At 39.0% G+C, this 24,901-nt stretch overlaps 3 protein-coding genes across 3 annotated transcripts in view; all 3 read left to right on the top strand.

The window, feature by feature from the left end:
- The window catches only part of LOC115726607, a 78,991-nt gene that overhangs the window by 3,464 nt on the left and 50,626 nt on the right, over window positions 1-24,901 (top strand). The window lies entirely within an intron of this gene.
- LOC115726602 (TMV resistance protein N-like) lies at window positions 923-2,543 on the top strand. The gene is made up of 3 exons (XM_030656555.2): window positions 923-1,446; window positions 2,063-2,150; window positions 2,307-2,543. The coding sequence occupies exons 1-3, from the start codon at window positions 923-925 to the stop codon at window positions 2,541-2,543; spliced, it is 849 nt and encodes a 282-aa protein (XP_030512415.1).
- Window positions 8,153-21,704, top strand: LOC115732420 (disease resistance protein Roq1-like). The gene is made up of 2 exons (XM_048272198.1): window positions 8,153-8,227; window positions 20,861-21,704. The coding sequence occupies exon 2, from the start codon at window positions 21,079-21,081 to the stop codon at window positions 21,478-21,480; it is 402 nt and encodes a 133-aa protein (XP_048128155.1). The 5' UTR covers window positions 8,153-8,227; window positions 20,861-21,078; the 3' UTR covers window positions 21,481-21,704.

A 24,901-nucleotide genomic window follows, 5' to 3' on the forward strand; every position in this document is an offset into this window, starting at 1 on the left:
GTTAGATTTGCCATTTCCATGGATGCTCACATCGGCAAGGAGGATATACTATTGATTCATCTGCTATAGGCGATGATCTCCTGAATTTTGGCCTTTTCTGATTGAATGAATTAACCGGTCCTCTTGCAATGTTTCCTATGTCATGCTGGAAGAGGTAGAGTTATCTCCTTCAGTAGGAATTTATGTCGCTTGGTGTCTGAAACTGCAATGTGTTTCTGCAGATGAAGCATGCTTGTATTGTAGATCTGTACATGAAATTACCAACTTTTTTTTTTTGGGAGTTCATCTACCAACCATATTTCAGATTGATGCAAAAGTTCGAATTGTTTCAGTAGATTACGAGTATTTGTTTGTGGAACTTACCAGTGTGTCAAATGATCAACACTCACATGAAATGTCACTAATCAGACTCAAAAGTTGCCATCATCTTCCTTCTCGTGAAGAATGGTACAAGTTAATGTGAAAACTTAAACTTTCTAAAACAAATTATAACTTCCTCTTTCCTTTTTACTACGAAAAGTCAATCACAACATTTTTAAGCTGTCTTCTGGTAATTTGATTGTTTCAAACTTACTTTTGACCTTGGAAAGTTAGAGAGCACAGGGCAAGATTGCCAACCAATATGTAGTTGATGTTTCTCGACGCCATTGCTTATTCATGGTCTGGTTCTTGACAAGGTCAAAACTACTCCGTCCTCGAGCGAACAAGTCTTCTTCAGTTCTTTAGACAAATGAAACCTCGCTTGTCGGCTCGTCCGAACAATTCCACTGAATAAGCAGAACGGGTCCTGATGGCGAAGCTTCCATTTGTCGCTCCTTCTTTATCTACCGACTCGCTCCTTCTCTCTCCGATGTGCTCTTCATCTGCAAGGAAAAGTTTGGAGCTTTTTCCCTAGTCTCACACTCAGCCGCGCATCATCCTCATGGGAATCGAAGAAATTGCGGGATGCATTCCATGTTCTTCCTTTTCTGTTCATCGGTGGAAGTATGACGTGTTCGTGAGCTTCAAAGGCGAGGACATAAGGAAGACCTTCGCGGCCCACCTCTTCCGCGCGCTGAAGCAGGCGGGGTTCTCCTACTTCGAGGACAAGGAAAAAATGGAGGCTGGGATTTTCCATGAGCCCAATCTGGTCGACGCGATCCGCCATTCCAGGGTCTCTCTCATCATGTTCACCGCTGACTACGCGGACTCGCGGCGGTGCTTAGAGGAGCTGTTGGAGATCCTGGAGTGCAACAGGAGGTTCAGAGATCATCAGGGTCACGCGGTTCTGCCTATTTTCTACGATGTCGAGCCAAGCGACGTTCGGAAACAGAGCGGGGGATTTGGGGATGGTTTTGGAAGGTGTTTGGCCACCCAGGCGGACGATTTGCAGGTGCAGAAGTGGAGGGATTCGCTTAAAGAAGCTGGGAATTTGTCGGGATGGCATTTATCTCGCGATGCTAACGGGTAATGTCACTACTTAGCTCGAAAGCATTTTGTTCTTTGTCGTATTCTCAGTTGCGATCACCGTAATAGCCGTATTGTTGCCCGATTGATTTGGGTGTTCATCTTCAAACTTTTAATTTGGTCAATTTAATATTAAATCTTTTATAATTTGATCATTCTGGCAAATTTTAATCGAAAATCACTTACATACACTTTGATTGAGTGGACGGTTTTATAATTTTTTAAAAAAGATTTTGAGTAATCTTTCCTCTTTTTTTTTTTTGTTTTCTTTCTTTTCTTCTAAGTTTGGCGAGGGCACGGCTCTAGCCCGGACGGCTTTGCGGGTGTCGCCAAATTTGGGCGAGGGTCAGCTGTTGACCCTTGCTGAATTTCATTAGAAAAAAAAAGGAAAATAAAGAAATAAAAAAATTTAAAAATTATCTATATTAGTACCGATTATCCTATGTGGCACTGCTTGCTGACATCTATGTCCCTGATTTTCGGGCAAAATTGATAAATTGTTAAAAATTTTTAGAACTAAATTAGTCAAATTGAAAGGTTTATGACTAAATTACTACGAATGCAATAGATCCTGGAATTTTTTTGTTGTTGATAATTTACCAATTTTAATACGAAGGTGTCTATCTATCTGTGCTTGTGGGGACAACCCGTCAAAGGTTATTGGACGAGAAAGGATTACAAGGGCATGTGGATGGATTTCTCAAGTTGGTTTAAGTGGTCTAGGATTGATCAGCTCGTGTTATCTATTTGGCTGTTACATTGGCTAACAAAATACAACTTCCCAACCAGAGTGTTCTGCTTATGCCGATTTTGAAGTTGGGGGGGTGGGACTAAGTATGTTTGTGTTTCTAATTTTGCAGATTAAACTCGATTATCCTCGAGAGTACTTGATTTCATTTTCTGGTTACTTTGGAGATTTTTTCGGGTATACTATTGTTCGCTCCCTCGCATTTCAGAGCAATGAAAGAACTTTTGGGCCGATTGGTGTAGAAGATGGGAAGTACTTTTCTTTTCCATCAACCGGTAGAAAGATCGTCGGGTTTCATGGGAGGTCTGGACTCTATCTTGATTCACTGGGAGCACATTTTGAGCCCTGACATGCTAAGCTCTACCTTTATATGCATCGAGCAGTCGATGTTTGGGTTTACATATATATAAATGTAAACTCCAGAGTTAATAGGTTGGTTTGATGTATCCTGCCAGAATAAAATGTGTAAAAGCGTTCATACAGGGAATCACATCTTCATCAACTTGTCTCGCCGTTGCCATCACGCTATACTTCATGAAATATGTTGAGCAAGATCTTATATAATTTACATGGCACATGGAATGAGATTATGTCCTGAATTATAGGCTGTAATCATAATTTACCAGCATTTATTGCACAGTTTATAAACTTGTTAAAGTAACCAAATATAATATGAAATTACCGACCTTTTCGAGTTCATGTTCCAACATTTATAATATTGTTTCAAAAGTACCGATCCTTTCATTAATTTACTGGTATTTATTTCCGGAACTTATCAATGGGTTAAAATGACCAATATTTAAAGGAAATGTCACTGGTTGACACCAAAATAATCTATTCATCAATACACATGTGCTTAGTGCGTGAAGAGGAGTTAAGATAAATATTAGGACGTAAATAGATCATGCGCACATGAACAACGTTATACATACACTAAGTTATTGAAGAAGCATTCATGCGCTAATCGATGATGGCGTTTATTGATGTCAAGTGCCAAGTTGTCGAATACAATGACGGTGTCAAGATAAACATCGATTTTGGCGCCAACAATGGGACGGTTGTTGTTTGAACACTCAGTGATGGAACGGTCATCGACGCTTGCACGCTAAAAAGATAACCGTCTAAGAGCATAATCGTGGGATTTGCAAAGACATGGAGAACGTGGGCATGATCGATGAAGGTAAGCAGAAGGATTTAAATCGTTGACAGAGAACCATCGATAGTTACATAGTTGTCTACACACGGTGGTGGTAACTACCCAAGAACGTGATCAAGTGGTTCATCAAGAATAGGGGACATAGATATAGTCGATGGAGATTATTTGAGGAACACAACTGTCAAGAAGTAGTTACAATTCAACCATTACATACACCACAAAATGCCCACCAAAAAGCTCCCCAACAAATTTATCTTTATCTTTATTTTCATGTACTGTACTTTATTTTCCTTAGTCATAACTTTCACATTCTCATCATTGAGTCAAAATCCGGTGTGTATGTTTATCCTTAGTACTTTATCGTCGAGTCAAACTCCAGTACAATATAGCATCTTTAGGCTTTGTTGTCGAGTCAAACTCCGTGGATGCTTGTTTATGTTGGTTTGCTTGTTATATTTGTACTTTCTATGCCTCTCTGTCTAGTTAACTCCGGTTCAATTTGAGTTTGTATAGTTATATTGGAAACTGAAACTGTTTATTTCTTGATATATCTGGATTGTTTCTGTTCGGAATCACTGTATGATCCTTTTCCTACATTTAAAAACCAAAGAACCACTTTCAATGAAAGGTATTTCGTTACGGGAGGAATTCCGGCGAAACAATCCCATATGAAAATTGCTATCATTTTCCTTTTTCGTAGTGAACGATACTACTTATCATGAAAACTTCAACTTTCTAATATACATATTAGAAGTGCTCTTTTCTTTTTTTATGAAAAATAAAAAAACTATATTTAAGAGTTACCGTCTTTTGATAATTTTAGAGCTCTAAACCTATCACTGATAAGTTTGAACTTATATTTGAAAATCACCCATCGATATAGAGGAACAATAGAGATAGTTGCTATCGATATGTGAAATTACTTCCATGCAACTTACTAAACTCCATATAAGTTACTTATATTAACGTGTAATTTATTTGTATAATGGAATATTTTTATTATTGTATTTTATCCGCATCCTTATTGTAATTAGTCACTATATATATATATATATATTACACGTTAATAACTTACCACGTCTAAAATGTTCAAAACTGTCTAATGAATCTTGCTTTCGAGTTCAAAAAGCGACTAAACATGCAGTGAACATTTTTGTAAGCATTTACATAGAGAAAGACAGAGGTCAAAGAGTAATCAATTGAGAACAGTTGGTAAAGTAGTAATAAATTATAATATCACAAACTTTATAGTTGTCGGGGATGTAGTGGATTTTTTCATAAAAAAAATTATGTGAAATTAGTCGTTATTACTGACGTAAACACAATCTACATGGTTGCACGTAAAAATTGATTTTTTTTTTTATTTCATCGAAGACTTCTCTTCGTCCACTCTTTCCCTTCCTTCTCTCTGTGTACGTAGAAAGCGAAGAGCTTCCAAAGACTTGGCGCACATGGCAACACTTCAATTTCTATCAGAACTTGATTTTTCCATTTCTACTTAGAAAAAGATGTTAATTTTTCTACTTCTATTCTAGAAATTGATTTCTCATAAAAAAAGTATTTGATAATAAAACAAAATTTTTACTTCTGAATAAAAATTCATTTGGTAATGATTGAACATTTCTACTTTTGGAATATTATTACCACAAAATTTTCTACGAAAATCAATCGTCGATGGTCGAAAAATTTCTACTTCATAAAATTTCTTTAAAAAATAATTTTAAGTATTAAAAAATATTATTTACATTTTCAAAATGAAAAATTATTGTTTTTTTAATTCCAGCAACAGGAGACGATGACAATGGGCGATGGTCGGCGGCGAGGCAACGGTAGGCGGTGGTGTTGGTTGATAGTTGGCTATCGGTGGGAGCCGACGGTGAGCAATGGGCGATAGGCGGTGGTCGGCGGTGCGGCGATGGTTGGAGGCAAGAGGTGGTCAACGGTAAGGGATGGTGGTTGTTACGTCGATAGTGGGGAGGTGGTCGGTGGTAGTGGCAGGGGGCGAGCAGTGGGCGGCGAAAGAGGAGGCATGGTTGGGAGAGAGAGGAGCTGAAAATGAAAAGCGGGTGAAGTGTGAGAAATAGTGATGTCGAGAGATTTTTACTTATGAAAGAGAAGTAACTTATTTTAAGGCACATATGACAATACTTCTACTTCGTAAATCAACTTTTGGTCAAAAGTTGATTTTTCTACTTCTACTTCTAAGCAAAAGTTAATTTTTCTACTTCTACTCAAGAAGTTGATTTCTAATCGTAGAAAAATATTTAATAACATGACAAAATTTTTGCTGCTAGAATAAAAATTTATTTGGTAACGATTGAAATTTCTACTTTCGCAACATTATTAATACAAATTTTTTTACAAAAAATTATTGTCAACGGCCGAAATTTTTTTTACTTCATTTTAATTTTTTTAATTTTCTTTAATAATAATTTTTTATTATTAAAATTAATTATTTACTTTTTAAAAATAAAATATTATTATTCATTTTTTACTCCGACGTCTGGAGACGACAATCCGATAGTGGCCGAGGACGACAACGATGGCGGAGGTGTGTTTGGAAGAGAGGGGCGCTAAAAATGAAAAGAAGTAGAAGTGAGAGAGATATTGATGTTGAGAGATTTTTACTTCTGAAAGAGAAATAACTTTTTTCAAATGTAATGCATAATCAAATGGATTTCTGCTTCAAAAGTTGCATTACCAAATGGATTTCTGCTCCAGAAGCCTTCTATAGCACTTCTAGAGCATTACCAAATGAATTTCTGCTTCAAAAGCACTTTTGGAGCATAAATTCATATTCGAAAATATTACCATGTGCGTTTTAACTTCTAAAATTGGCTAAAAAATAATTTTAGAAGTAGAAATTTGCTTCGAAAGTAGAATTATAATTTTACGTAATCAAACGGATTTCGCTTCAAAAGTTGCATTACCAAATAGATTTCTATTCTAAAAGCACTTACGGAACAGCAATCCATTTCTAGAAGTGTTACCATGCGCGCCCTATAACACTTTTGCTTTAGAAATCAACTTCTGATCAAAAGTTGATTTTTCTATTTCAACTCAGAAGTAGAAGTTGATTTTTCTACTTCTACTCCAGAAGTTGATTTTTTATCATAAAAATTCGTTTGATAACAGTTGAAAATTTTTACTTCTAAAATATTATTAACATAAAATATTTTATGAAAAATTATTTTCGGATGTCGAAAAATTTCTTAAATTTCTTTAAAAAATTAATTTTATTATTAAAAAATATTATTTACTTTTTTAAACCCGCTCGCTCCCGTCCTTCGCTTCAAGGCCTGTCCCTCGGTGTGGTCGGTACTCCATACTGTCGGGCAGCGAATTTTATATTTTATATTTTTGCGGCCGGAGATGGTGACTTGGCGGCAGTGGTAGAGGTCGGTGATCATGGCCGGCGGCGAGCGGTGGCGATGGTCGGCGATCACGATTGATGGGGGGCGGCGGTCATGGCCGACGGCGGGCGGCGAGCAGTGGTCATGGCTAGCGATAGGTGGTGGGAAGCAGTGGGCGATGGTCGTGGGCAGCAATGGGCGGTGACCAATGGTGGTTGGCGATGGCGGTGGTCGGCGGTTGCCGACGGCGGCGGTGGGTGTCGGTGGTTAGCGGTGGGCGGTGACGGAAGTCAGCGGAGGTGGGTTGGATCGAAAAGAGGGTGAGGACGCAATGAAAAGAAGGTGAGGCGGGAAATACTTTGTGAGGTTTTTTTGAACTTATATATATAATATTTTTTTTTGATAATTTTAGAGCTCTAAACTTACCACCAATAAGTTTAAACTTATATTTGAAAATTGCCCATCGATGTAGAGGAACAGTAGAGAAAGTTACTAAACTCTATATAAGTTACTTATATTAATGTGTAATTTATATGTATAATGGAACATTTTCATAATTGTATTTTATTTGTAATGAGTCACTATATAAATACGACACGTTAAAAACTTACCACGTCTAAAAAGTTCAAAAAATTAGATGAAATTAGTCGTTATTAACTCTCTGGATTCTGCATAGAGAGAAGGGAAAGGAAAGAGTTGATTGTTTTTACAAGCAGCCATGTAGATTGTGTTTACGTCAGTAAATGTCGAGTGATTCGAAGGATCTTCTTTCCACCAATCAACGCGAGTACTTCTGAAGCTTCAAATCTATGTTTGGGATTTCAGACACGTCTGTGCCGCGCAGACGAAGCTCAAGCTTTTTAACAGCCATCGGTTAATGATCTCGTTTGACGATTCAAACAGAGGGTTTACGGATGCCTTCTCATTCACCACTTGCAGCTGCGCTCTCTTGTATATGCACTTTGCCTGCGAGATGAAAAGTTCCGAGCTTTTGCGCAGTCTCTCACTCAAATCACACATCGTCCTCATGGGTATCGAAGAAATCGAGGGAAGCATTCCATCTTCTTCCTCTTCGGTTCATCGGTGGAAGCACGTCGTGTTCGTGAGCTTCAGAGGCGAGGACATAAGGAGGACCTTGGCAGCCCACCTCTTCCGTGCGCTGAAGCAGGCGGGGATCTACTACTTCAAGGACAACGACAAGGTGGAGACCGGGAATTCCATTGAGTCCGAGCTGCGCCACGCCAAGTTTCTCTCGTTGTGTTCACCACCAACTACGCGGACTCGAGATGGTGCTTGAACAAGCTGGTGGAGATTCTGGAGTGTCGCAGGAGGCTCGGACAGGTGGTTCTGACCATTTTCTAGGATGTTGAGCCAGGGGACGTTCGGGAACAGAGGGGGCGATTTAGGGATGGTTTCGGAAAGTGTTTGGCTAGCCATACTGACGATTTGCTGGGAAGAAGTGGAAGGAATCGCTTAATGAAGCTGGGAACATATCGGGATTGCATTTGAATAATGACGCTAATGGTAATGCACCGTCTTCCTCCGCAAGAAACTTATGTTCTTTTTAGTCGTTTTAGTCACTCACCGCAAAAGCTCATATTGGTGCTCGACTTGAACTCTGCTGCTGATTGAATTTAGTTCATGTTTTCCTTGCTTATATGCTGATGGCCTCTCCGGGTTTATAGTTAATATTTGTTGACACCTAAATTTTGATTTTCAGAGAATCATTTGTATGAGCATAAAATGAGGATTAACTATAATTCTCACAAAAATTAAATCTTCATGTATTGCATATTTATTTTCTGTCCTGCAATTAGGTCAGAGGCGAGTGTAGTTCGGCATCAATATCATTTTTTTTTACCACCAAGGGGGATTTTTGAATTTTTAATGGGTTTGGGCTTAATTCAAAGTTAAATCAGCCTATTTTAGCTCTTTAAATGAAAGGGGCTTTAATTAATTACCTATTTAATTAATTAAAGCCCGATTAGGCCTTAAATTCGTGCATATAAGTCCATTAAATTGAGGAATTTGGCCAAGCCCTATTACCCCCATTAAATTTCGAAATTCTAAAGAATAAGCCCATCAAGAGTAGAAATTTCAATCCAACGACCGTTATTTATCAAAATCCGACGGTTAAAAATAAATCCTACAACTCAAAACCCTAGTTTTCTCTATAAATACATCTTTATGCCGACGGTTAAGGGGTCGGCAAAATTTTTCTGCTCACACATCTTATTCACGTAAAATAGAGAGCTAGAGAGATCCACCGAGGTCATCCATCTAAGTCCTAGAAATTGCCAACATGCTGCCCGTATTCCAGTCCATTGTGGAGGTGCTGCCCAGCTTGCTTCTCATCACGAATCGGCTCAATTTTTGCCTGACGAATCAAGGTAACTCTCGTGCACTTTTAGGGTTGAAATAAGCATATTTTCTGGGTGATTTGTTTGCTGTTTCAATGCTGTTTCTGTTACTATGGGCATGCTGTTTGGTCTGAAAATATTTGCTTTCGCATGTTCTATGATAACCAATTCATGCAGGAATTTGCGGGAGCTAAAAGGTGAGTCTTTGATTGATTTTAGCTGCTGTTCTACACGTGATTCATGCTGTTTTTGAAGCTGACACATTGTTCGCACGTTTCCTTTGCTCAATTCCTGTCGTCTTGCATGTTCATGACTGGTGGCCATGCGAAAGCATGAAAGTGTAAATTTTACATTTTTTTAGATGCTTTTTTTTACGTGGGTTAAAGGGTGTTTGCTTGCTGCACTTCAACGTGAACATGGAAAAATTCTTTCAAAGATTCAGAAACAATTTTCACATATTAAGATTTTGATTTCTGTCACACGTTTAAAAAAAAAAAAACAGGATCTCGTGAGATGAAGTTCTAGCTGGTTTTACGAAGCTCATAAAATTGGTTAGATTCAATGATGTTTTTCTTGAGAATTGATAAGATTCAATTGAAACTGTGTTTTTTTTTTTTTTAAGGCAATGATTTGATCAACGCTGTTTTTTTTAGGGTACACGCTCAAATCTATGATGAATGCTAGATGCTTATCCCTTGGCTTGGTTGAATTGAGTATATATATTTTCAGATCACTATGAGGATATCCTTGAACGATTTTGCCGCCTAATCTTGCATGTTCGAGATTTCTGAGTGAATCTTGAGATATGATTTTTATCTTTTTGGATCCTTTACATATCTTCTGGTGATGGATTTTGAGGTAATCTGAATTTCAATCATATCTTGTAAGATATTGACATATTTTCGAAATATTAGAACAATATCTCGTGGCCTAATTAAAATTTTCGGAAATATAGAAGAAATCTTTAAGATTTGGAAGTTATCTCAATTATCTTGAAAATCCTAAGTGATAACTTTCTTAAAATTAAAAGATATGCGAATTATTTGTGCATAAAAGCTTATCTCCTTGAAAATTTCGGAATCCCCTAAGGATTTTCAAAAATTTAGTAAATATTTGCACATCTTTAAACAAAACTGCCTATAATGTATGCTCCTTGGTGCCTAGTCCCGTCGGAAAATTAAATCACACGCCACGCCCATGATCTTATGGGATGGGATGATGATTTAAATATAGAAATTCGTATTCTGTCCTTTAGCGAGAAGGGATGTTGTATTTCTGTCGCGCCCTAAAAAAAATAAACAAGTTAATTTTCGGGCTAATGGATTATCAGGTTAATTAATTAACTAACCTAACTCGGACTCTCCCAAGTCCATACCAAATCGCAACTTAAGGTTCAAATAATTAACATGCAATGTGTTTTGAATTTGGAGTCGCCACTAATCATTTTCGGTAGGTTGATTAGAAACCTAAATAAAATAGCGGGAGAAAACTATCTTATTTCCGCGAACCGGAGATTTTGAATTCGGGGATTTGGTTACGCTAGATTACTCTAACGCCCTTTCGGTACCATTTTCATGAAAAATATTTGATTTGGCAATTTTGATGGATTTTACTTGAAATTCAAAGATGCAATTTTTTTGATTTTTTTTTCTTTTTATGAGAATGCAAAACATTGAACTTTGTGCGATATACACAATGGATGATTTAGAAAGAAAGAAAACGCAGCCAATCACGAGTATTTACAAAAATAAATTAACACGTAATAATGCTAAATTTTGGAACACGTGGCATGTCTAAAATAAACAAACAAATGTTCAAACCAAACGATTACATTTTTGTAGATCGAGATGGAAATGATTACCTTCTATTACACAAAATCTTACTCACATACACGTTATAGTTCCCTTCAAGATCTCGGAGTTGGAAGAACGCGGCTGTCGTCGAAAATGGCAAGCAATGGCGTTGTTGGGTTGCGATGGGCGAAATATGTGTCGGGACTCGTCGAAGATGATGCTCGACTAAAACTCTTTTATTCACTCTCGAATTTTCTCTTCTGATTTTTCTCAAGAACTCTCTTTTTCCTCTCTAAAAATTCCTCTCAAAAACTCTCTCAATTCTCTTCCACTCCACCCCTTCCTAAAACTCTTCTCAAGAGCTCTCTCCCTTTTCTATCACCAAAATTTTCCTCTTCAATTCTCAAGAACTCTCCCTCTTTTATAGCCAAATTTCTCCATCATCTTTTCATCATCTTCCCTTCTTCATCTTCTCTTCATCACCTTCCCTTCATCATCACATTCCCTTCATCATCTTCCCTTCATCACCTTCCCTTCATCATCTTCCCTTCTTCATCTTCTCTTCATCATCTTCTCTTCATCACCTTCCCTTCATTATCTTCCTTTCTCCATCTTCTTTTGGTATTTGCAATGCAGTCCCTGAAGTTTCAAGTATTTGCAATACAGTCCTTGAAGTTTTAAGTATTTGCAATATAGTCCCTGAAGTTTCAAGTATTCTCGGTGTATTTTTCCATCCCGTGCCTAGTCTAGACGCATGCTAAATTAAGTGTTCTGCTTGCCCAATTATATGCCAATGCAACGTACGCTAAAAATAAATATGTGAGATGATTTTTTATAATTTTTATGCAAAAAATAGATTAGTCAAAATTTAGGCGTCAACAGCTGCCCCTCTTTGAGTGGAGGCTCGTAGAGGTTCCGCTCAAAGACAAAATTGAATCCTAAATTTTGACAGTGCAAATTATGGATGAACTTTTTGGCGGGAGTTTTAATCCCATTTTTTTAATGTAATGAAGTGATGCATGATATGCAAGACTGTAAATAACATGTGTCATAATTCCTCTTTTCCATGTTAGAGAAACCTGCACATGGATCGCATACAAGAATACATGTTTTACCAAATTTCTCGTAAGCTAATGGTTTTCTTAATTTCCAAGTTTCTTTTTGCAGATGCAAGGATTTTAAGGTATCGGTGCCTTATCTGTTATCAGAGACTTCTCCCTAATGCAAGATAGCGCAAGATATGTGTGTCGTTTGAGATCACAAGAGCTACGTCGTTGTGAGTCGAAAGAAGTGGAACCAAGTTCGGAAGAGCTACGTCGTTGTGAGTTGATTAAATGTTGAAATCGCCAGTGCATATGTTTTCACGATTCGACAAAGGGGAAACAAAATCATAAGAGCTACGTCATTATGATTTGGTTTGGATCAAAACCATGGGTGCTTATGTCTTCATGATTTGATAAAGGAGCCGAAAATCATAAGAGCTATGTCATTATGAGCCGACTAAAGGTCAAGATCATCGGTGCATACGTCTTCGTGATTCGAGAACGAAATCATAAGAGCTACGTCGTTATGATTTGATAAGATGTCAAGATCGCCAGTGCATATGTCTTCACGTCCCGATAGAAGAGGCATATTGCCCGAATTGAACAATATTTGATAGGAGCACCATCGAATGGAATCGATAAGTACAAAAGGGGCATATTGCCCGAATTGAATCATAACAACTATCATCAGAAGAGTTGTTAATTTGAAAAGGGGTTCGGAAAACTTACCCGGGTTCTCCAAACGATTAATCAAGGAACGAAACAGATTGCTCGTATCGCACCTGGTAGGCATTTGCCAGCAAAACTTGCTCATTCAATAATCCTTGGATGAATTTCGAGACCTTGGGAGAGAACTCGAACATTGGGAATGTATTACCTATAATAGAATGTCAGAGGTAACACACACAAACATATTCAACAATGAGTATAATGCAATCACTCATACTATGGTTCATGCATAACCATTCCGTTAAGTTTGCATTACCAATTTTGTCCAGGGAGGTTCTCACATTACGAATACCTCGAATGTGAGCTGAATGGGGGGACTTCAATCCGAAAGGGCTTTCTCTCACTCTCGAGAAAATCTATTTATCCTGTCTGCAGGATTCAAGAGAAATCACTCAATCTTTCCATCATCGCATTCGATAAGGATCCAAGTAATCTCGCAATTGATACGACCGAGCCGATCCGGGAGGTCTTGATTAGGACCGTAATGAGGGCTAGGTCAAAGGTTTACAAAGGGGACTCTAGTTGAGTCAAGGTCTTTGAAATGAATTTCTTCATCATCTCGCTCCAGATTTACAAGTCAAGAGCCCCGCAAAAATGAGAGAGAAATAATCTTGCTCGAACTTCTTCGAGTGATGCTTAAAATCATTTAACTCTACGTTAACTCAAGTGCCCTAATCGGAAGAGACTTTGGAGGGTTATAACGTAGGCTAGGATTGGGGACCGAGGAACGAAAAGGCTCGTTTTGGCTCAGAAATTAAATGAGAAGGGGCTTGACGTTGGTGATCATCGCCGACTAGTCACCGATCTTGGTCTTCGGAAATGTCTTGAGAAAGAATACCATCATTGAATGAGGGATGGTAGTTTTCTACTGAAAATTGCACTTTGCAACCGATTTCTTGGGGAGTCTTCTTCACAACAAGTGTCTGTCGAGGATTTGCAAGAGACACAATGCAAACATGTACATGGAACTTAACGTGCAAAAATGTACATTCAAAATTCAGAAGTACTTTACAAATGAATGTGCATTGGCCTTACTTTTGGTAGGCACTTTGCTTTTCCTATGCTTGAAATTTTCATATGAGATCAGCCTTTGCTTTTCTTACTCCCGACTCTCATTTTTTTTTCTTTCGAGAAGAGATTTTTTTTCTTTTTCTTTTCTTTGAGAGCTCTTCGACATCTCCCTATTTTGCTTTTTTTTTTTTCGAGAGTGGGCCCTTCTCCTTTAAGCTGAGTTTGCCTCTCCCTTTTTGACAATCCCATGATTTTAAACCAGGAATTACAACAAGAATAAACATTTACAAAAATTATGTAAAATATAAAAAATCTAGCACACAAGAAATGAGTCCATTTGGGAATTCTCTTTTGACCCGACCATCTCCAATTCTAATCCTTGGGAAAATGCTATTTTCGCCTTTGGAATGAGCAAATGATCACCAACAGGGGGTTTAAGAAATGAATTTGCAGGCTCAAGTGGGCTATGCAAAGAATGAAGTGTATAGGATAGAGAAATGAATGCTCTTCATCATCCTAAGGCACTTGAATTAAACTTCGAGTATAAATGCAAAGAAACACCCGAAGATTAATGTTAGTCCGAGCAAGAAAATTTCTAACCATTTACCTCATGTTGTTGCTGGAATTAACTCGCCTGGACCCCGATGTGGGGTGGTTCTTGGCAGGAGTAAAGAAATGAAACCACCGCTCAAAAGGGGTAATCAATGGATAACATGTAGTGTTTAGGATAGAGAAATGAACGCCTCCGTCACTTCGGTTATCGTACCTTTCGCGAGAAAACTCTTTACCTCGGGGAATGCGGAATTTTGCCACCGTTCATCTCGCCTGAAAAAATTGGACGTGTTTGGGAAAGGATTGCCTTTCATCATCCCTGTCCGCCCCATTCCATACATTCGATGTATCTTATGTAGTTCATGTTCCTTATTCAGAGTTGATAAATTAAACATGAGGAACAGTCATGCGCAAACTATGCAATGTATGAGTGTTTTTGAGCATATAAAATGCAGCAACTTTTTATCTTGGTGGACAGAATTCGCAAGCACATAAGAAACTTCTTAGGGGCGTGGATTGGGAGTTGCCCCTGCTCATGCAAATGAGTTGCAAAACTTCATTATCTGGTTCGAGACATGAGATTGTCAAAGGCTCCGGGAATTTCTTATTTCATTAATTTTTCGGGGAGAATGGATACTTCCCTATTTGGAAAGGCAGTGACCCCTGTAAAAATCAAAAGGGAAAGCGTCAATGTACGTTCTCATGTTCTAAACGAGTTGAAACGATACCGCTTTACCCTTGTACGTATTCCTTGCGAACTTTGAATTTGAAAAGATCAACTCATCTGGATCGGATTGTATGTCCGGGATGTTATCTCTCCGGTCTTGTAACCATCTGGGCTAAGTTTCAATCGGCATTGAACTGCGAAGCAAAAAGGTTTTTATTAATATTTGTACATTGATGCCAAATCCCGGGATCGAACCTGGGACGCCTCGGACCATTGTCATTCCCCCAACCACTAGGTCGTGGTGATGTTGGCGTCCACGGTTGGTTCGCTTTTTGCTATATTGTTCTCAAAACAGTTGGCAATCCCCCGTTGAGAATGAAATAAGCTTAAATCAGAGTTTGAAATGACTAAGAGCCAATTGGGACGATACGGAGTTACCCATCTTTGAGCCCGCTTGGTCTTTTACTCGTATTCTCCCAAGTAAGGCTATTCGGAATCTCTCTTTACGGGCGTTCAGGGGCGTCGTCCACAAATTGATTTGCTACGGGCCTAGCTTAACAAGGAACTTACGCATTTGATAAGATAGGAGAAAATTCGCCCTTTAACTCTAGACAAATTCTAGACAGCCGGAAAGTAAAAAATATCCCATGCAGGGGAACTATACATGGAATTAAAGGAGTATTCATGCGAGATTGGTTCCACCTCTTTTGCTGGCCATTCCAATGATCGATCGATTTTGTCTTTGATCATACACCAACGATCGTTGTTTGAGGATCTATAATCACTTGCTTCGGATCACAACTCGGGAGGTCCTTCAGCTCCGAACCGGCTTATCAAGGTGGTGAGCTCATCATCAAAGTAATCTTCTGATTTTTCGAGCAATCGATACTCGAATTGGGCAGTGTTACTTGCTAACACCGGCGACAGATTTCCCACTTTGTTTTCGCCGTGAGCGATCTGACTCCTTGAGCTTCTGGACCAATTTTGGTCCGGCCCTCCTTGACTTTTGCACCACCGGCTTAGCCGAAGGATCCGTCGGCAAACAATGTTTGACAATGGAATGGTCAAGACCGAGCATATCTGCATATGACCAGGCGAAAATGTCCTGGTAATCCTTCGAGAGCTTAGTCAAGTGCTCAGTCATCTCTTTGGAAAGGTTTGCCCCGATCTTAACATCTTTAGGGTTTTCCGCATCGCCTAGGTTGACCGAGACGGTTTGTTCACCGGTCAAGGGCTTGATCTCCTCATGTCGTTCGAATTTCCTCATAATCTGGATTGGACTCATCTAGGTCGTATACTTCTGAATCCACTAAGTTCCCCTCCTCATGTATCCCCCGTCCGATTCCCAACCCGAATACAAGATTAATTTTACCGTAATGATCCGGTAAAGGATTATTCTAGACATTTGGCTGTTTGTTGCCTTGGAACGAGAATGCCTTAGAATCAAGAAGATATTGGATCCGATGCTTCAACACGAAACATTTGTCGGTGTCATGTCCAAGCTCCCCGCAGTGGTAATCACATTTCTTTGATGGATCATATCTTGGCGAGCTCGTGTTATTGGGTCGTAGAGGCTCGGAAGTCGGTAAACCTCTCTTACGTAGAACCGCGAGTACTTGCGACGGGGTTCCTGGTAGAGGGGTAAACCGCCGAGGGGACCGTTGATTCTCTCTTTGTCGTTGCACCCCGAAATTGGCCTGCTGCTGATTTGGAACCCGTACGACCGGCGTCCGGGTCGTGGGTTTTTGGCCGTAGGTCATGTTGACCTGTGGGGCCGGCTCCTTGTCTTTTCTTACCGCAAACCTCTTAGTCGTTGTGGTGACATCATCGTACCAGCCTTTCTTCATACCGTTCTCGATTTCTTCAGCCATTGCGATGAGATGGCTGAATGTCGTGGCAGCGGATCCCAAAATTCGGGTTCTCATACCTTGCGGCAGAGTGGAAACAAACAATTTCATGAGCTCCCTTTCGGGAGGGACCGGTTTCAGCCGAGATGCTACGTTCCTCCACTTGGTAGCATACTGCTTGATTATTTCTCCTCTCTTCATCTCAAGCTGTTCAAGATCTTCTCTCGGTGGTCGCACGTCCAAGTTAAAGCTAAAATGTTTGATGAAAGCATTAGCTGCCTCCAATCATCCATCCGGTAGATCTCGTAGTCCGTATACCACCTCATAGCAGCTTCTTTTAAACTAGCTTGGAAAGTCTGGACCATTAGAGGGCCGTTGGTCGCATGCTTGTTCATTCTTGCCTGGTACATCCGGACATGCTGAACCGGGTTGGAAGTCCCATCATACTTCTCGAAGTCCGGCATCTTGAACTTCTCCGGCACCATGACCTTTGAAAAGACAGACATGTCAATCTGGGGTATGTTGTGAGTCCCCTCGACTTCTCGGATCCTCTGTTCCATTTGGGCCAACAGCTTAGCCGTATCACCATTCAATCCGAGGGCCGTAGGGCTGGCTTGAGGGATCGGGACTACGGGCGGCGTGCTCGAGTTCACGCCGGTGATGATCACATCTTCTAGCGGCATTGTCGGATAGGGAGTAGCTTCTAGGGCTTTACCGACGTTGTCCGTAGGAGGAATTAGAGCAGGAATGGCGGATCGGCGACGGATGATTGAAGTTTGGCGGTGAAGGTGGCCATCATTTCTTCCATCTTTCGGGACATCATCCCTTCAAAGCGCTCGGTCAAGGAGCCAAGTTTCTCGTCTAGGGCAGCACCGACGATAGCGTTGATGTCGGCCATCCTCTTTGCGATCGATCGAGTAATGTGTAGAGGATCCGTGACAAATTACCTGTACGCAGTAACAAACCCAAAATGAGTACAGGGAGCAAGAATAGCGAGCCGGTCCATGGCATCCCTCTAGACTCGAACGAATAAAGTGATCATAACCAAAGGATTGAAACATGTAATTTTCAGTTTGTCCGCTTTTATGAAAAAATCCGTATCAATTTGCACGTTGATCAAAACATGTCCAAATTTTACGAGCTTATAGTTGAGAAGATGATGAACAACTTTTATGTTGGCCAATCGGACTAGAAATGCACGGATCAAATCAGTTTAATGTGTCTTTCCAAAAAAATCACGTTCAGAAAACTGTTATAACCGCATGTTGTTGAAAAAACGAAAAGCCATCTTAAATTATGAATTTAATTCTGAAATTTTGCAAGATATTAGTTGAAACATAGGTCTACAACTTTTGTGTTTGGCACTTACTCAAAGCTCGATCGTAGAATTTAGTAAAAATCGCACAACAAGAACAAGCCAAATCAGAATTGAGGACAACCGATGAAATTGTAAAAGCTACGGAAGCAAAGTGCGAAATTGGAAATAAGACAACGATACTCCTAAACCATGGACCAGCTCAAAATAAAAATGAGATAATAGGGTAAAAGAGACAAGAAATTACCGTTCATAGGAAGAAAATGTCAATCACAAAGACATGCGCATGAATTGTGAGTTTAAATCTTATTCTATCTATCCAAAAGGCTTTTGCAAAGTGAAATGATGAACGAAACGACATGTCGCAGCCTCACGCACGATCATCATGACTAGTCGCAACCTCGCGTACAATAGTCATGACTAGTCGGGTACAATCACTTCGGCTTGGTTCGGTCGACAAGGGCAATTATCATGCATCGTAGCCTCACGTGCATGAGAACAACCCTTGAGCCATTTTTTGAAAAAAAATTTCGGGATCCAGATGGGATAACCTTTAGCGAAACCTTACCGCCAAGGTTAAAGAACCATCTAAATACCATCTTAAAACTATTAGTGTGACCCCGAGTCCGGTCACGGGTTGTGTGCGAGTGTAGTGCAAATACGATAAATCATGCACAACAATTAAAGGCAAACACCGCTTCAATGATTCAAAAGTTAAATCACAATTCCAATTCACCAAGCCTGCAAAACAAAGGGTTAGCCGATCACTCCTCCCCTTATAACTCCCAATCTGCAAAAACATTTAACACCTAAGAATGAGAATTCAACCAAAGTTTACCAAATCAATTGATTTCTTTTTCATGAAATTATCTCGGCCTAAGTCCTCTTTGGGTCCCCAGTGAGTCGCCTAAGTCGTCGCGACCTAAAAAAAATAAACAAGTTAATTTTCGGGCTAATGGATTATCGGGTTAATTAATTAACTAACCTAACTCGGACTCTCCCAAGTCCATACCAAATCGCAACTTAAGGTTCAAATAATTAACATGCAATGTGTTTTGAATTTGGAGTCGCCACTAATCATTTTCGGTAGGTTGATTAGAAACCTAAATAAAATAGCGGGAGAAAACTATCTTATTTCCGCGAACCAGAGATTTTGAATTCGGGGATTTGGTTACGCTAGATTACTCTAACGCCCTTTCGGTACTATTTTCATGAAAAATATTTGATTTGGCAATTTTGATGGATTTTACTTGAAATTCAAAGATGCAATTTTTTTGATTTTTTCTTCTTTTTATGAGAATGCAAAACATTGAACTTTGTGCGATATACACAATGGATGATTTAGAAAGAAAGAAAACGCAGCCAATCACGAGTATTTACAAAAATAAATTAACACGTAATAATGCTAAATTTTGGAACACGTGGCATGTCTAAAATAAACAAACAAATGTTCAAACCAAACGATTACATTTTTGTAGATCGAGATGGAAATGATTACCTTCTATTACACAAAATCTTACTCACATACACGTTATAGTTCCCTTCAAGATCTCGGAGCTGGAAGAACGCGGTTGTCGTCGAAAATGGCAAGCAATGGCGTTGTTGGGTTGCGATGGGCGAAATATGTGTCGGGACTCGTCGAAGATGATGCTCGACTAAAACTCTTTTATTCACTCTCGAATTTTCTCTTCTGATTTTTCTCAAGAACTCTCTTTTTCCTCTCTAAAAATTCCTCTCAAAAACTCTCTCAATTCTCTTCCACTCCACCCCTTCCTAAAACTCTTCTCAAGAGCTCTCTCCCTTTTCTATCACCAAAATTTTCCTCTTCAATTCTCAAGAACTCTCCCTCTTTTATAGCCAAATTTCTCCATCATCTTTTCATCATCTTCCCTTCTTCATCTTCTCTTCATCACCTTCCCTTCATCATCACATTCCCTTCATCATCTTCCCTTCATCACCTTCCCTTCATCATCTTCCCTTCTTCATCTTCTCTTCATCATCTTCTCTTCATCACCTTCCCTTCATTATCTTCCTTTCTCCATCTTCTTTTGGTATTTGCAATGCAGTCCCTGAAGTTTCAAGTATTTGCAATACAGTCCTTGAAGTTTTAAGTATTTGCAATATAGTCCCTGAAGTTTCAAGTATTCTCGGTGTATTTTTCCATCCCGTGCCTAGTCTAGACGCATGCTAAATTAAGTGTTCTGCTTGCCCAATTATATGCCAATGCAACGTACGCTAAAAATAAATATGTGATATGATTTTTTATAATTTTTATGCAAAAAATAGATTAGTCAAAATTTAGGCGTCAACAATTTCTATATATTTATTCGTGTACTGGCTCGTATCCTCGAGGATGTAACGGATAAAATCTTGTTCTGGCCCGGATATTCGAGAATGAGAGGATTTATTGGAAAATTCGGAATTAAAGGTATATTATGGGCATTCTTGTTTAATTTTGTTCAAATTCATTAAAAAAATTCGAATAAAAAAAAAAAAAAAAAACATCCAATTCATATAAACCAGTCAAAAAGATATTTTCATGAAATTGGTACCGAAAAGGCGTTAATTTTTAATTAACATAACCAAGTTCTCCAACTCAATTTCTCTGGTTAGTAGAAAATAAAGTATGCTCCAGTACTTTATTTAGGTATCTAATCTACCTACCAAAAAAGATTAGTGGAGGCTCTTAAAAAAAAATCAAACCTGAGTTGCGAATTGGTAGGGCTTGAGAGAGTCCGTATTAGGTTAGTTAATTCACCTAATTAACCTAATAATCTATTAACCTAAATTAATTTTTAGGTCGCGATAGTATTTGAACTTATTCTTCACATTGAACTATGGGGATCAATTGGTCTTCATTAAGCAAATTCTTGGACGTCCCTTGGAGACTATTCCCAGAACAAGCTCCCCCTATGCTATCGGAGTAGATTCCTTTGTAGACGATGTGATATCGTTGCTGAAAATTGGGTCAGAGGATGATGTCCGTGTTGTTGGAATATGGGGAATAAAAGGAATTGTTAAGACAACCGTGGCTAAAGTCGTTTGTGATCGCCTTTATATGGAATTTGAAGGTGTTGTTAGCTTACTTGAAAATGTCGGAGTTGCAAACCAAGATACTCTTTTACTTCTTCAGAAGAGACTTCTCCACGATCTTCTTAAGGTACAAGGTCTAGAAATGTATGATCTTAACAGCAACATCAACGAGATAAAAACTAGGCTATGTCAGAAAAGAATCCTTCTAGTTCTCGATAACATCACTGAGAAGCACCAAATAGAGTTTTTCAGCCCTAGAGATCGAGAATGGTTCCAATATGGAAGTAGAATCTTGATAACTACAAGAGAAGAATGGCTTCTGAAAGATCTCAAAGAGGATGATAACTACATGCTTCCTGGACTGGGTTCTAAGGAATCACTCCAACTTATGAGTGGCCACGCCTTTGGCAAAGACCAACCTAAATAAGGGTATGAAGAGTTGTCCAAAAGTCTTGTCCACTATGCAGGCGGTCTGCCTATGGTTCTTAAGAGATTTGGTTCATTTCTTTCTAGTAGGAAAAACCAGTGGTATGAGATATTGAAGAAGCTGGTAAGGGATCCTTATCTTGGTTCAATTGGAATAACTTTAGATCCATTCTCCTCTCTTCGTCCCCCTTGTGGGACCATTTGGAGGCCATGGTACAGATTCTTTTGATGATCAAACATTCAATGATATAAGAAAGATAACGGTCGTTCTAAGAAGTGTGATCGAGTCCATTACTATTGAGTATGATCAGAAGGAGTGTTTGGTGCGCACGCCAAGACATGGTAGATCTTTGGGAGGCCGCACATGGTAGGTGAGTCCATCATTACCGTTCACTCTATTGATTTGCAATATTTACGTCTAGAAATATTTTTTTTTTCTCCCCTGAATATAGCAGCTGCTGTTCGTTTGTGGAATGGAGGTTGAGAAAAAGAGTGTGACTGAGTCATAATATTTGGACTCGCTTGAAACATATCGACTGGGTTCTCCCACGAAGCCTGATCGTGTCTTGTTGCACTTTTGCTAAGATTTCTCTTTAGGCTGCCAAAAAGGAAATGATTACCTACTCTGATGTTACAAGCAATCAGAGATTGCTTGAGTGCTTGTCATTGTCAATGTAGAGCGTCAAGAATGCCATTTTTGCTATGGAGCAAAGCATCGGGGGTTCCAGATGGAGTTCAATCGTTATGACACAAGACTAGTGAAGCAGGCAAATTGTGCTCCAAAATAAGAGAAGGAATACAAGTATGTTGACATCTAAATTTTTATTTATTTTTAATTAGCATAAAAACTAGAGGCTAACCTTAGTCTCTACAAAAAATATTTAATTTATTTTTAGATTTAATTTTCCGCATGCAGTTACATTTTTGCGTTAATTTGGTGAGAGAGTTTTTTTTTTTTTCCCTCACTCTTGAGGCATGCTTGGGAGGACGTCAATGATCTCTGCTGCTTCGGTGCTTTTCCATCAATGACCTGCTGCCCGTACGCAACACCATATTCCAAGCGGTGGTCTTTCGGTGCCAAAAGTCCAGCCGACATCCATCCTTGTAGATCCAAGCTTCCTCACCCTCGCCGGAGGCTGTTACCCCTCGATCGTAAGTGCTGCTGCTTTCTGCCGCCAAGACGACCCCTCGACGAGCGGCTGCAAAGCTCCATTGTCAATCCCTGTTGCGGCCGTGTTCCCGACAAGTCCCTATATTCATAGACGAATTCCTATTTTCTGTTGCTTCCCCACGAACTCATCGCCCAAGTGTCAATGCCTCCGAATCGACGAGACGCTAGACTTTGGTCCTTCAACTCGAACGAATCCAGAATCGGCGAACTCTGAAAGTCTGTTCTTTTCGTTGCTTTGTTTTCTCTTGGCGTGTAGTCCAACGATCAAGCAAGAACCAGAAGAAAACGAAAGAGAAAAATTGCTTATTTTGTTCTTTTGCAAGCTGCTCACGTTGGAACCACCTTCGCCTCGTTGACTGGTGGGCTATGATTGGACCGTGAGGAAAGGCGCGGTCAAAGACCCTGTTAAATATGTCTTGAATTTTATGTATCCGATCCGGTTCATCACTCGACCCGACATATTTTTGTGCAGCCCAAAAATGGAGAAAAAATTGAGATTTAGTTTGTGATGCGGAGAGTTGGGCCGATAGGCCCAACTCGGAGCAATCAAACAAATCTCTATTGCGGTGCAAACAGATCTGTATGGGGGTTCGGGGGCAAAGCCCTTGAGAAAAAAATTTGGGTTCTATTTATACCGCGGCTAGGGTTTCTTTTGATTGGTATTGAGGATTTTCTTTACGTAAGAGATTAGTGAGCCGTGTGCTTTTGTTCAGTCGATAAGACCGACTTTTGTAATATGTACTCTCTTTGATTATAGTGGAATCTTGTTTTGCCTAGCCCGTGGACGTAGATCACATTGATCGAACCACGTAAATCCTTATGTTCTGTGCTCGCTTTCGCATTTGTTACAATAGACCCCATCACCTCTTGGACCGTGAAAAGTTGCTTGGTGTCCACTAATCGTACAGAGAAGATATAGCCCTTGGTAAAATGTAATCTCTCTTTAGATATCTCTTCACTCTCTGTTTCATGACATATTTGCAGGTTCTTCCATGATAATTGGTGACCACTCATCACATGAGTTCTTGATCTAGTGGGTGGATTACTGAGAACCTTCAGCCATGAAGTCGTCGATTGGGAACACCACGAGCCCCCATGGTTTCGTCGGTTCTGCGATCCGGAGCAAATCGATCCAATTCGAATTAGGAAAGATATCCACAAGATAGGTAAAATTCTGATTTCAAATATTTTGTTGCCTATCTTGAACATATTGCACATCTTAAATATATTTGCATATCTTGCAGATTTGCATCAAAATGGATATTTTTATCAAAATATAGGACTCGCAACTTGCCACATGATCAAGAAAGTCCATCTTTAGAATTATTGATGGAATAGTCGATTACAATTTGAGTTCAATCGTTAATCGTAAAATTATGAATTAAATATCATATTCAAATATTCACGAAATATTTTCAAAAATTGATTGGTATATCCAATTTCTTTTCTTTTATTGGCATTTTATCTGCTTTTCTTATTTGAATTTGTTGATTATCAATTGTTATCTTTTAGGCATGATATATTTAAAATTTCTAAAAGATATGACATTTAGATAGTTTCTGCATATAGACTAGATTGCATCTTGGAAATATTTGCATGTTTGAATTAATTATGGAATAAAACTTGGATTTGCATTCTAGGATAGAATCTGCATATTTGAGTAGATTTTCATGTCTCAAAAATAATCTATCTTTAAGAGGTTAAGATTTAGGCAAATTTAAACCCTAAAATATGAAAGATAATTACCTTTAGGCATAGTTTCCTTTAGGATCATTAGTTATTCTGAAAATACAAAAATAAATCATTCGTGTTCGTGTCATGTCATCATGCATTATACATCATTTTTGCCATGTCATATAGATTGCATTTACGTTTGTATTACATATAGAATTGCATGTTTAGAGTTATAATTCACAGGTCATGTAGTTGATCAAATTGAACCGAAACATCATTTGTACTATAGCTTAATTTAATTGCATGTCATCCAAGTCAGTCATGTAGTTAATTAAATTAATTTCATATACATGCTTAGGATTTCCTTGCATTTAGTGTGATTCATTTGCATTTTTGATTAAATTCATGCATTGCATATATGTTAGGCTTCATATATTAAAAAGCGAAAATCCAAAAGTGAGAACAATCTTCCTTGGCGCATGCTTCCTACAATTACCTTGAGTTCTGATTGTATCATTTAATTGATTGCACATATGTATGATAATCTTTGTTAGCGACTTAGGTTGAAATCAATTAA

The sequence above is a fragment of the Rhodamnia argentea genome, chromosome 11, assembly GCF_020921035.1.
Source record: "Rhodamnia argentea isolate NSW1041297 chromosome 11, ASM2092103v1, whole genome shotgun sequence".
Classification (NCBI taxonomy): domain Eukaryota; kingdom Viridiplantae; phylum Streptophyta; class Magnoliopsida; order Myrtales; family Myrtaceae; genus Rhodamnia; species Rhodamnia argentea.

Bases quoted from the DNA above. Each gene is read 5' to 3' on its own strand.
- LOC115732420 (XM_048272198.1), top strand. From the start codon at position 21,079: ATGGAATTTGAAGGTGTTGTTAGCTTACTTGAAAATGTCGGAGTTGCA.
- LOC115726602 (XM_030656555.2), top strand. From the start codon at position 923: ATGGGAATCGAAGAAATTGCGGGATGCATTCCATGTTCTTCCTTTTCT. The intron at 1,447-2,062 runs GTAATGTCACTA...TTTAATACGAAG, and splicing joins TTATCTCGCGATGCTAACGG to GTGTCTATCTATCTGTGCTT. The intron at 2,151-2,306 runs GTTGGTTTAAGT...CTAATTTTGCAG, and splicing joins CATGTGGATGGATTTCTCAA to ATTAAACTCGATTATCCTCG.